This window comes from Monopterus albus, unplaced genomic scaffold, assembly GCF_001952655.1.
Source record: "Monopterus albus unplaced genomic scaffold, M_albus_1.0 scaffold25.1, whole genome shotgun sequence".
Classification (NCBI taxonomy): Eukaryota; Metazoa; Chordata; class Actinopteri; order Synbranchiformes; family Synbranchidae; genus Monopterus; species Monopterus albus.
In genome coordinates, this window is record NW_018127905.1 from 2,689,956 (window position 1) to 2,703,843 (window position 13,888).

Below are 13,888 nucleotides of genomic sequence, written 5' to 3' on the forward strand. Positions count from 1 at the left end.
CTGCCGAGTCTGTCCAGCTTCCTCCCCCGCCATCGGATCCAGCTCACCACCAGGTGGTGATCAGTTGACAGCTCCGCCCCTCTCTTCACCCGAGTGTCCAAGACATACGGCCGGAGGTCAGATGAAACAACCACAAAGTCGATCATCGACCTCCGGCCTAGGGTGTCCTGGTGCCATGTGCACTGATGGACACCCTTATGCTTGAACATGGTGTTCATTATGGACAAACTGTGGCTAGCACAGAAGTCCAATAACAAAACACCGCTCGGATTCAGATCGGGGGGGCTGTTCCTCCCAATCACGCCCCTCCAGGCGTCACTGTCGCTGCCCACAGAGAGTTGAACATGTTATTGGAATTAAAGGAACTGCATTAAGTTGGTTCAAATCTTATTTATCAGACAGATTCCAACTTGTTCATGTTAATGATGAATCTTCCAGACAGACTGAAGTTAGTCATGGCGTTCCACAGGGCTCTGTGTTAGGTCCAATTCTCTTCACTTTATACATGCTCCCTTTAGGAAATATTATCAGGAAACATCCTAAATTTCCACTGCTTCCCAGACGATACTCAGATATATTTATCTATGAACCCAGATGAATCAGGTCAAACTTCAAGCATGCCTCAAGAGATGTCTATATTTTTGTCCTCCCCAGCTATATAAAGGGTCAGAATATTAAAAACACTATAACGTAGTTCAGTCCAACACCACCTTTAACAATGACTTCAATAATAAATATAACTGAATTTATACATTTATGACAATTTCACCACAGACAGAAACCTTGAGCTTTATAAACACAGATGTTAAGTTGAAAGTGTTGCATTGAATTGCACACAAATGTACAGGTGTACCTAATAAAGTGGCCGGTGAGTGTATATCACAACTCTGGGGACACACATATGCCCCTTATCTTTACTCACTTGTCTGTCACTGTTGTCTCTCATCATCTGTCCTATCTGGAACTCCAAAAATTTCATGAAGATGAATTTGGAGAAGTGTTCAAAAGCGTACACTGCTGCCAGGTACGGGATCAGGCGCCATTGCTGGAAGAACATGCAATAAATAAATATGAACCACCACACTAATACATTATAAATGTACACACACACATAAATATTAGTGCTTTTTACCTTACCACTAACGAGCACCATCTTTCCGTGCAGGATGCAGCCAGATTATAAAATGACATTATAAAATGACACACAGTAACACATGAAAGCAGCTCATGAGCCAAGATAAATAAACACCCTGCAGATGTCTCCATTAATCCTGTTACACAGCAGAAACAAACAGTTTTCACACAGACATACCTTTATTACTACTGTGGGGATATATGCTGTGTGTGTTTTTGCATTTTATGGTGGTTTGATCAGCTTTGAAAGCAGCTGTAGGTGGAGATAAAGTAGGCGACACATCAACAGGCTGTGGGCTCTGACGGACCACAGTCAGTTTCACCATAAACACAGTGATTACAATATAATTTTATTGTACTATTTTAAAAACAGTTAAATGTTTATAAGGTTACATGTTAGACTCCTGTGGATTTTGTACACTGGATGCAGCTGTGAGTAACTGCTGCTGGTTACAGGACCAGAGACTGTCTATCTTCCACACACAACAGCCGAAGATACAGTGAAAGCACCTCTCCTCTCATATATCTCCATGTCAGGACATTAGTGACATCGGTCAGTCAGGTTTCAACCCTGCTCTTTAAGGGGGATGAGAGGAGCTGGTCTAATTGGACAGAACTAAACCCAGCTCTGACTCCACCTGCTCACCATGTATTCCTCCAGCTAATAATGTATTCTGCTCCCATTACAAAATGTGCCCAGTAATACCTGGCTGCACGTGAAAGTGCATATTGACTTTTTACCTGAAGTATAGTTTAGCACTGCATCCTCTTGCAGTAAAATAGAGCCTTGGGACTTTATTGTATGTTATATGTGCACTGTATGTTTTTCTGTCTATGCATTCTCAGCCATTTCCTCCATCCTGACCTGCAACTGGTACTCCAAAACAGGAATTTCCTCTGCGTCCCTTGGTCCAAACTGTTTCCTGGTGGCTGAGAAGCGGATGGCCACAACCAGAGCCAGCTTCAGATTTGTCAGAGCAATCCTAGTAATGGACACCCTGCCACCTGACAGGGCACCCAGAGATGTCCCGAAACGCTTGTTTGGGTCCTGGAGGAGAGGAAAGACAACAGAAAGTAACAGAAAACTATGTCACTATTTAAACCTCTCATTGCGTACCAGAGGAATTTCCAGTCCTAGTTGTCATTATCAACCACTAGCAGCCATCTTCTCACATCCAGGGTCCAAAATTTGCACCTGTCAGGCACCAAATTCAGGTAGATTTTCCATCTGGGGATTAAATCTCAGAAGACTGCACACCACACTCGCGAGTATTTGTTCAATTCATTTTTATTTGTATAGCCTCAAATCACAACAAAAGTCTTCTCAGGACATTTTACATAGTAAGGTCTAGACGTTATTATTATAGAAGAAAAACCCAACAAATCCCCCTTGAGCAAGCACTTGGCAACAGCGGGGAGGAATGCGGGCTTGATAGCTAAAGGCTCTGCCTCCCATTCTACTTCTGTGGACTCTAGGAACCACAAGTAGTCCTGAGTGCGAATGGGTGAATGACCAAATAGTGTGAAAGTGCTTTGAGTGTGCTGCAATGCATAGAAAAGTGCTACACAAGTATAAGACCATTTACCACCAAAGATGCCTTTCATCATCTGAGGACAGAGACATGGGGGTTAGATAAGACAGTGGCTATGACGCAGTACTACTTTTTGTGACTTTGTCCTTGAAAATAAAATAGCACATGGATATTCCCATAAATTGTCTATTGTTTGACAGAGCATTTAGTAATTCAGTAATACAGTTAGGGGAAAAAATATGAAAGTCTTGCGTTACGTGTTGATTTAAGTGGTGCACCTAAATTTTGTGCTGGTGCGCCTAAGATTTTGAGTAAGAAGCACCAGTGCTACTAGTGGAAAAAGTTAGTTTGGAGCCCTGATTTAAGAACTTTCAGTAATTAAACAGTTAATATAAATGTCTTATACTTAGTAGCCGTGGCTGTTATTTCAATGTGTGTGAGACATATTAAACCAACAATAAATTAAGTAGGAGACTGGACTTGGTATTGGCAGATACGAGTTAACAGAAACGCTGTCCCTGTTACTGTGGGTAATCTAAAGTATTCATACTAGGTTGAAATTTCATACTGAAAATAGTGAAGATAGAAGATACCAACTTCTGAAGCCTCATATCATTATGTAGACACTCAAAACAGCTATTTGCTGCTCTGGAAACGAAGCCTATGCAAGCACCAAGACTGAAACAAAACAGTAAAGTTGTGGGCTGCAAAACCAAAACAACGAGCTGAAAAGACTGACTTAACCTACTATACACTGAGCTCTGTTCAAAGTCTATCCAGGGAAAAACAGGCCACATGGTGAGTGGCACCTCGTAGGCAACCTCTTCCTGCCAATGGAAATCTTACTAACCTTGAATGGTGTAATATAGCGTCCATCAGGAGTAACATCCCCTGTCTTATTCAGAAGATTTTCCCGTGGGATTCTCACATTGTGGAACAAAGCAAACCTGATGGGAAAAAGACAAATGAGATATATAACAGCCAAAAAATAATATTTGGTTACACAAACAATGATGTGTATAACACAAAAGCAAGATGTGTATTGTATTTACAGTGATGTGGTGGTGTGTTTGATCTACATACTGTTAAGTATGGGGTTACTTCTAATAATGTATTCTATTGAACCAAAAATGTCAACTAAACAACACCTTGTATTTGACTAAGTCAAAGGATGGTAACTTGGCACTGGTGATCTTGAGAAATGACAGAATCTTATAGGACAGGATTTTCAAATGAACCTTTTTACGACAAAGTAGCTCAAACATAAGTGTATTACTGACATTGTGTTATTATTCTGAAGCTATTTTTAAAAGCTAAAAGGCATATCTGAGGACAGATTCGTACATGCATAATAGAGATTAGAAAAGGTACATATACATAATGCTACAGCTCATTTGCATGATCAGTGATTGTAAATTGAAAAATTGTGATACTGCAATATCCAGCACGAAAACTCTTGTCAATGTCTTGAAGCGAATTTTCGACCTTCGTAAGACAAGTTGCAAATAAATCAACAGTATATTATAAAGTGTTTATGAAAGAATAGGTCTCACTCTGAAAAGATTCAATAAGCCTGATTAGTTTAAGTAAGTAATGGAAGGGTCCTCTGCACTTTTATCGGCCTCATCACCAGATTTAGGTTGTGGGTTAGCTTTGTTATGTACCAGACTGTTTTTATCTGCTTGCTCCTGGTGTAAATCACATTTCTCTGTCATTCTTAATTGTTTGACACAACTTTGAATAAGAATGAGAACCTATAAGTTGTTTGCTAAACAATTTCGGCAAAATATGCAGGATGCGGTCAGGACACAACTACTCCCTAGCTATGCTCAGTAGTGCCCCCTATAAGATAACTCTAAATGACGCCTATATGCTAACAAACTGGTGAAAACATCATCTCTGCACCACTAAACATCAGATGAAGAGGACAAAAACTCCCACCCGTTATCCAGTCCATTCTGGCCCAGTTTCTTGCCCATGTCTCCAACTAGCACACCAGGCAGAGCCAGCAGGGTCTTGGGATCTCTCACCTGCAGTACAGTGGCTAAGATATATTGGATGGAACATACTGTGATCAAATCAGATGATTGTACTCATCTAACCTGTACAAAAACACTTAATATGAGTCAGTTTTTAATTGTTTTGAGTTTACCTTTACAAACCACATACAAATATGTTTAACATGCCGATGTTTGGTATAATTTTCTTCACCACAACTTCATTTTTTTGACCTGACAATTTATTTGTACACTTTGACATACAACGTGCATAATCATCGACTCCTGAAGGCTACAAGCGTCCCTTGATAAAATGTCTATTCTTGGTAAATGGACTGTATTTTATATAGCGCTTTTCTCTCAGTGTGTTGCACTGGCCAAAGCGCTTTACAGAGGATCATACACCATTCACACACAACATTTGCCACTTTCAGCCTGTTTTTAGAGTTTTACCTTTAACTTGTTGTACATAAGGATTCAATAATGAAAAATCAATAATCATAATGATTAAACCTATAATTTATGTGTAACCTACTGTACGGTGTATCTGTATTTTTTAGCATCCGCTTTTCAACTATACTCATAGAAAACTCAAAACTGTTCTCATGTCAACATACAGTACCAACACTTTTCACACATTATACATAAAAAATGCAGTGTTTGCAAAGAACCTCTCCCAAAATTCCACAAATTTCAATTTATTTAAAACAACTGGAGAGCTATTCAAAGAAGTCATTAACCTGTACACTGATAACCTTTCACTGACAATTCAACAGTTTTCATTTATTACTTGTCAATTGACTGATTGAGCCCTGCGATGGATTGGCGACCTGTCCAGGGTGTACCCCGCCTTCGCCTGATTGCTGGCCGGGATTGGCTCCGCCCCCCCACCCCCCCGTGACCCCGTCCGGGGACTAAACGGAAGAAAATGAATGAATGAATGAATTGACTGATTGTGGAAGCTTCCTGTATATGAGCACTTCATCTCAGTGTTTGCATTTTTTTGGACTCTGTATCGTGGAGTTTTATGAGTCATTACAAATTGCACCTTTCTTACCCTTACTTTTTATACTCGTGTTAGATAAACATGACAATGTTCACTGTACCAAAGGTTAAAACTGAATTGGGTAAGCAAGCCTACTTTTATGCTGCTCCTCATATAAGGAACACTTTGCAAAAGTGAAAATTGCATTCATTATTTTCCTTAGGTAGATTTAAGGCTTTGTTGCATGGTGTCAGTGCTTCAACAAGTACTTGCCATTGTCAGGACGGTTGTTAATTCTATTTGTTTTAATGCTTTAAACTGGTGTATCTGACTCAGTGTGTTTACGAGTTTTGATTTATTATCAATTGTTTACTTGACTAATAATAATATAATGACTAGAGGTATAAAGTTGATGAGCCACACAATGTACTGGTATGCTATGGGAAATAGTAGTGGAAGCTAGGCTAAGAAAGGAAGTGGATATCTGTGAGCAGCAGTATGGCTTCATGCCCAAAAAGTGGGCGTGGCCTAATGACAAATCAGTTGCTTCACACCTAGTTTGACAGGTGCTGCATTTCTATACTCTATTTACACTGTCTCAGCCACAAAGACTAAACTTGTTGAAACACTGAAACTGCTTCAAATGGTCCCACTGCTGAATTTCAGATGCAAGTACAAATACATTTTCTCCAAAAAGTGGAACCTTTTCTAGCTTTCAATTTTTTTTCTTGTACAAATGCAAAATGATGCCATGCATTTCATTGTTAACCTGCACTCCAGAGATGTCAGAACAACTTTCAAAATAGAAACCTTGTGTAAAAACTGTGTATTCTGAGATGCAGCTGTGGGACATCACAACAGAATCTGATAATGTAAGCAGCAGTAACTTGTTTAGGGGTCAAAGGTAGATTCTTACTGGGATGATGAAGGAGTGCAGGCCATGGCACACCTGGTCAGGTGTGTATAGCTGAGCAAACACCACAGCATGGGTGGCAGTCTTACCGAGGTTCCCCACCCAGAATTTGGCAGCCTCAAAGTCAGGAGAGTTGATCACAAACTCCTACAGTGAAGAAATTTACTGTTTACAACCATGCATGTAGCTAGGCTTTTACAGATGCTGAGGGCGAGAGTCCATATGCGAATATGAGGAGTATCTGGAGAGAACCCACACAGGCACAGGGAGAACATACAAACTCTGTGTAGAAAGGCACCAGGTCGGCCAGGGAATAACATTTCCAGGATTTCTTTTTTCATCTCCAAAACATATCAAGGCTGCGCCCTGTTCTATTTCAGCAAAAGTACAGTCAATCAATTGGTTACATCATATTGACTATTGCAATGCAATTCTGACAGGTATTCCAAATGAACCTATTCATGCAACAGATTATCTCAAAATCTACTGATGATATCACACCTTTGTTGATCCAACTACACTGGCTCCCTGCATCACTAAACTTTAAAATTTTATTATTAACAATTAAAGCACTTAAAAATCTTCCCCGTCTATCTTACAGATCTTTCTTCAGGTTTATATACTACTTTGCCTTTTGCTATTCTCAACAGCAAATGTTCTAGTGCTACCAACAATTAATGTCAGTACAATATGTGCCAGGGCCTTATCCTGTCTTGCACCCAAACTCTGAAATTCACTTCACCTCACTTCATATTCGCATATTGGATTCCATTTCGGAATTAAGACTGCAAAAAAGTTCAAACTAGCATGATCAGTATAATTGCAATGGATCAATTAATTCAGTACTGAGCTTAAGATTTTATTGTTATTGACATTTGTTACATTTATTAGTGCTACTCTATTTTGACTGTAATTTGTTTAAAATATTATAATTTATTACTGAATGTTATTAAAGGCATGTGATGTGTGTGCTGACCTGCGTGGAGGGGTCATATATGGCAGTAGTCCTCATGGCTCTGGTGTTGCTGCCATGGCTCAGTTCAGTCAATGCAAAACATCCAAATGTCTACAAAGAGATACATGCACTTAAAAATTCACAGTTCATGGTGAAATTCTACTGACTGTGTGAAAATGTAAAATTATAGCATTCTTGGCAACAATGTAGTAACAAGTCTGTGCAGAGCAAATATGTAGAAAAGTACACGGTGTTCAAAAAAACATGGCTAAAATTGAATAAAACACAGTGTCAAGTGTGGCTACATCACTGTAGTTCAGCAACTGATGAGCACAGCACATGGCAAAGTAATGTCACCGCAGCTGTAGCAGGTGCAAACTACTGTTACCGAGAGCCATAGTCCAGACTAGGAATCAAACACATTTGTGTTTGATTATTTTGAAACAAATCTAATCAAATCCCATAATTTTTGTGAGATTAATTATAGAAGCAACAATTGCAATTACAATTTGTAAATGACAACCTGTGTATCCCTAAAATTTGATGTTGGAGAAAATAATATGATATAGTAAAAATGATCATCTGAAGAAGACTGAATTGACTCACTGTGAACATCATTCCTGTCAAGCCTTGATTAAAACACTCATACAAACATAAGGTGGTGTTACAGGCAGTGTGTTGAGCTCATACCGTCATGTCATCAGTGCTTTTAACATAGTTGCTGTGTCTCCCTGATCCTGAGTTGGCAACAGTTGCTCCAAACATCTAAAACAGGAGATGTTTTTAGCATCTTTTACTGGAATGACAACTAGAAATAAACCGACACGCTGAGGCTTTAATGCTCATCAAACATCATACAATACATAAAAATGCTGGATGGATATAAATAATGAGACAGTCACACTGTGAGGCCGTACTGGAAGTGGTCCTTTCAGCTAAATAATAAATTAGCAAGCTAACCTGCTGATGTTTCACTGGCAGTTTTTACCATGGTCACCAACTAGTTTAGCACTAAACACAAAGTACAGCTAAGGCTGCTGGTAATGTCATTAGTATTGCAGTATTTATTCATAAACAACAGTACTGAACAAACTGACATTCTCACTTCTGCTAATAAGACTAATACTATATACTTGGTTGAGTCATGTGGAAATCAAGTAAATGTGGAAAGTTAACAATTAAGTCAACATCAAGATTATTAGTGAAGCAAATAGCAAGTCAGCACTGGGCAAGAGGCCCCAGTATTGAATCATTTCGACAGCATAGCACAAATTAGATACTATGTATGGGTAAAGTAACTATATCACTTTAAAAAGTAGAGTAAGGCAGGTTTGTCAAATGTTTGTCCTACCACACACTTAAGCAGCATATACATCATATTGTTCAATTCTTCATAGTGTCCAGGTTTTCAAATTTTTTACATACCTCCTACAACAGCACCCTGTGTACACTCACCCCTTTGCTGAGGGAGAACTTGGTGGCCATGGCCCAGTCATACATGCCCAGACACTCATTGAGGACAATAGACTTCAAGGGACTGGCCATTAACTCCTCTTTTGTCAGAAAATTATAGCGGAACAGCTGCTTCACCCTGTGGATTTTCACCTCAAGCTTTGTTTTTTTTTTTCTATACATAGAGTATATACATAGATACAGTATATAACAGATGATGTTGCTTTGGGTAAAAATAATTCAGTTGCATAGTATGTGTAAATTCACTGTAGCTACAAAAAGTGAAACTTTGTTATGTTTATACCTGAGGAAAGTCAGCTCTCTCATTTTCTCAACAGGGAGATCTTCTCCAGGCCAACGAGCAAACAGAGGGTCATTCTCCAGTGTCTTAAACACATGTTGCTACAGGGAAGAAGAGAAAATGCACAAGATATCAAAAGAAAGAAAAGGGTGATGATGGCAAGGGGTGCCATATACAGTATGTTTTCTTATTACTCAATATTATGCAAAAGGTTACTGTTGTTTATCTGATGCTTATGAGGTCCTTGTGAACATGATGCAACTAGACAGCACTCAGAGTGTGCAGACCTCCACCAAGGGCAACTCAGCCCCCCCATAATATCTTAAAAGCAATATTCCCATGTTAGTTTGACTGTCATAATATGATTGCTTGACCATGAAAACCTACTGCTGACATGTGGCATGATGCCCATATTACTAGTTTGAAAGTTATTCAAAAAAAAAACAACGGACATAACAGACATTCACTCACTGGTTTAAGGGTAATATGGGGAAGCAATGTAGGATGGTCCGTGTCAAGGTTATGCCAGGTGACGGTTAAGGGAGGCACGGGGTGCACCACACATTAGATTCTGACAGTGGAAATGCAGCTACAATATGTAGCTCAAAGTTGAACGCCCCTTTATTTCTAAAATCCTAGAAAAAACTGTTGCAAAGCAGTTATGTGACCACTTGCACAAGAATGATTTCTGAGGATTTTCAGTCAGGATTTAGACTCCATCATAGTACAGAAACTGCACTGCTGAAAGTCACCAATAATCTCCTCCTAACCTCAGACAAAGGACTTGTTTATATACTGGTCCTCTTATATTTCAGTGCTTCTTTTGACACAATTGATCACAGCACCTTATTACAGAGACTTGAACATGTTATTGGAAGTAAGAAATGCATGGGCCAGTAGAAGATACCACTTGACAGGAAACCTCACTGGCATTGCTGGTATCTGCGTTGCTGGTGTCTTCGGTACTCACAGGTGAGGAGACAGAGAAGAGCGAGTAATAGCGTATCTGACAGTTCGGAGAAATTAGCAGATACTGCAGGACAGGGAAACTCACCAGCATCGAGGTGAGTTCACAGAGAAGAGTGGTGACAATGTAGCTGGCCCGTCGGAGACAAGAGCAGAATACTGCTGGACATGAGCCTCATCGGCAACGGGGTGAATGACACAGGAAGGAGTAGGCGACAGCGTAATGGCAAGTCATAGATAGTAGTGTATACCACTAGACAGAAATCTCGCCAGCCTAATGACGACAGTACTCGCAGGCTCAGATTGCTAACTCAAAGAAGTTGTGCAGGATCTCAGGTACAGGTGAAAAGAGCCAGAAGTGTCTAGGAAAGTTTCCACAGGGGACTGGTAATCGGGACCAGGTACATAACGGTATGAACCGGTGAGTGACAGAGGGAAGGAAGATGTATATGTATACACAGACAACCAAGGGAATAACGAGGGACAGGTGAAAACAACAAGTGGTGATTGCAGACCGGGGTAAAGCTGGAGCAGGTGAGGTGAAACGAAGTGGAAAAAGGCCCAAAATAAAAGTACGGGATCAGGAAGAGAGAGCAAACCATAACATGTTGAATGACACAAAAAACATCCTTTGTTGTGACACCTGTACTATGACACCATAAGGACAAAGATGTCACACAAGAAGATGAGATCTCTTTAAGAAGCATTTAAAATAATTAAATAAGATTTTGTAAAACTACCTTTTATTCATTTTTGACCATTTTCAATGTGTTTAAATCAAAAAAGAAAACATAAAACATTTTCTGCTGTTTATGCAGAAAATTTGTACTCATAAAATGTCATAAGCATAAAAAGGGATATCTCTGTACTTTCCTTGTTAGTCAGAAAGCTTTGAGGGTGAGCTATGAATTGCTGACATGTTTGAACTGGAGCTCATTGATACGCTAATCAGTTAAGGCACTGCTACCACCTCTAAGGAAATTGTTCTGTCCTTTAGTGTGACATAATGTCCAAAGATCCAAAAATTAGTTTTTACCTCAAAATAGCTTTAAAAACAAAAAACAGTTGGGAATTGCATTAGGAGAGATCTACTCATCACAAATGTTAAATTGGTATAATTTCCAAGTTTTGAATGAATGAATGACAACAAAGTTTGCACCACATTTATTATAAAAGTCCAAACACTTCAATAGGCCATTTGGGGAAAGTGTTATTCATAAATTCGTATTAAATAAATAACACTATATGAAAAGATTAGGGATGACCCAAATATTCAACTATTCAAATAGTCGTTCGTTGGGTAGGTAACTGGTTTTCAATATTAGTATTCAAATGGTCGAGACAGCAGGATCATACAGAGTGGAGCTGTCTCCACAGCACAGCAATGCCAGTGACACCCACAATATTCTCAGCAAAGCTTGGTGTGGAAATCATTCAGCTCCTGTGTTGTCGTTAACTAACGTCAACTCTGTAAATTAAATTGATGACAGAACAAAATGAAAGTGGCTGTTGTTGGGTTTGTGACCTCAATGCAGTCCCTAGACAAACAGACAACAAGCTGTCAGCTGTTAGCTGAAGATCGTTTAGGAGGTAAAGAGGCATCACACTGTAACACCACTGAATAATGAACGAAATGAGTTCTGCTTTGCAGTTTCAAAAACTCCTGCAGAGTAAGGCATCTTCACATTAAAACTATTAGTTGATCTCACATCGATGAAGGAAATAGATTCTGCGGGATGGTTATGAAGATCCATCGTCGCTCATCTTTTACATAAGAACTTTGATTACCTTTTATTTATTTCTTAACCCAAAGTACTGCCAGATGAGCAAAGAGTCACATTTAGCTGATGCAAAAGCTCAGAACAGAGACTTAAGTGTTACCTTATATGTGAGCATTTCATCTCCATCTATAAAGAGAAGCATGTCCTTCCAGTTGAAAGAGGCTTTCTTCCTGTAGATATCCAGGGGGCCGCTGGGAAGGTCAGGTACTTCATAGTCCATCTTCTTGTGTTCAGACTGAAGGGGTTCACTATACAGTGACATAAGGCACTCTCTGAGAAGAAACAAGAGAAAATTTGGATTAGGAAATACAGTTGGACTGGACTAACTTGAAATAAATATGAACATAAAACACATCATGTAGTTGGCTTTGACATTAAGAAGGCTGCTGTATTCATAATGACTAATGAGGCCATGGTATTGGTGACTATTATATTTTGAGTACTGACTGAAATGCTATTGAGTAGTGGGTATTAGAAAGAATCGAGTATTGAAAGCTGCTTAAAGATTCTCAGTGATTGTGTATTTCATGAACAATTTGAATATGACAGCAGCGAAAATACTTTTGAAGACAATGATTCTCCCATATTGTGTATTACTCTATCATATCTCTCACATATCTGACTAGTTGGTCTAAGGCATATCAAATCACCTCAACCCAGACATACAGTGGATTCAGAAAATATTCAGACCCTTTCAACTTTTCCACATTTTATTGTGTTTCAAACTCATCTTAAAATGGATTTGGCTTTTTCCCCTCATCAAGCTACAAAATATTTCACAATGACTAAGCTTTTTTGTAAATTTATTTAAAAAATATCCCATTTATACAAATATTCAGACCCTTTCAACTTTTCCACATTTTATTGTGTTTCAAACTCATCTTAAAATGGATTTGGCTTTTTCCCCTCATCAAGCTACAAAATATTTCACAATGACTAAGCTTTTTTGTAAATTTATTTAAAAAATATCCCATTTATACAAATATTCAGACCCTTAGTACTTTCTTAAAGCATTTTGGGCTACAATGACAGCATTAGTCTTTGAGAATGAAGCTTGGCACATTTTTGTTTTGTAAAGTTTTTCCATTCTTCTCGGCAGAATCAGAATCTTTATTGGCCAAGCAGGATTAGACAAACAAGGTGTGTATTCAAATAGGAAAATATGCAATCAGTAGGAGAAAAAATGGGTCTCTCTCTCTCTACATATGCATATAAATATATACACATACATACATACACACGCACACACGCTGTGTTTTCATTCCTTGTGGAGACTTTACATTGACATAAATTCATTTCCTGTAGAATTAGCCTAACCTTAATCATAACCACTACTTGCCTAACACCTAAGCCTGACCCCAACACTTAACCTAACACCTAAAGCATGATGCCACCCTAAAATTCAGTAATTTCCTTGTGGGGACTAGCTTCTGGTCCCCACAAGGATGGCCGAGTCCCCACAGTGTGAGTGTGTTAACAGGTTTCGGTCCTCATGATGTAAGTAATACAAAGGCACACACAAAGACACATTAGGCAGAGCAAAGCTTCCAGATTGATATATACAATGGTTATATGTAGTTAATTGATTTGATTGATTTGATTTATTCTTTCAAGCATGTAAAGACAGTTGATATGTCAGCACACATAATTTTACACATATCCAACAAATGCTAATCCAATATCAATTTGCTTATACCTAGTACATGCTTGAATGGAGTAGGAAGAAGTCAGACTTATCCAGTCCTACCCCATGACATCATCTTACCATCATTGGTTTGCAAGCAGTAAATGATTCACTTCTACCCACACAAGTATTATACTAAAAAATTATTACAAAGTGTTAACATTCATACACCACACCCACAATGTTCC

At 38.9% G+C, this 13,888-nt stretch overlaps 1 protein-coding gene across 1 annotated transcript in view; it reads right to left on the reverse strand.

The window, feature by feature from the left end:
* The window catches only part of acox3 (acyl-CoA oxidase 3, pristanoyl), a 33,420-nt gene that overhangs the window by 14,661 nt on the left and 4,871 nt on the right, over window positions 1-13,888 (reverse strand). Inside the window, exons 2-11 of the mRNA XM_020594984.1 lie at window positions 12,117-12,288; window positions 9,273-9,370; window positions 8,972-9,107; window positions 8,207-8,281; window positions 7,538-7,627; window positions 6,565-6,708; window positions 4,608-4,696; window positions 3,517-3,613; window positions 2,000-2,182; window positions 923-1,045 (exon numbers count right to left, since the gene is read on the reverse strand). Coding sequence (XP_020450640.1) covers window positions 923-1,045; window positions 2,000-2,182; window positions 3,517-3,613; window positions 4,608-4,696; window positions 6,565-6,708; window positions 7,538-7,627; window positions 8,207-8,281; window positions 8,972-9,107; window positions 9,273-9,370; window positions 12,117-12,278 — 1,197 coding nt within the window. The 5' untranslated portion in view covers window positions 12,279-12,288. The remainder of the gene's footprint in view (window positions 1-922; window positions 1,046-1,999; window positions 2,183-3,516; window positions 3,614-4,607; window positions 4,697-6,564; window positions 6,709-7,537; window positions 7,628-8,206; window positions 8,282-8,971; window positions 9,108-9,272; window positions 9,371-12,116; window positions 12,289-13,888) is intronic.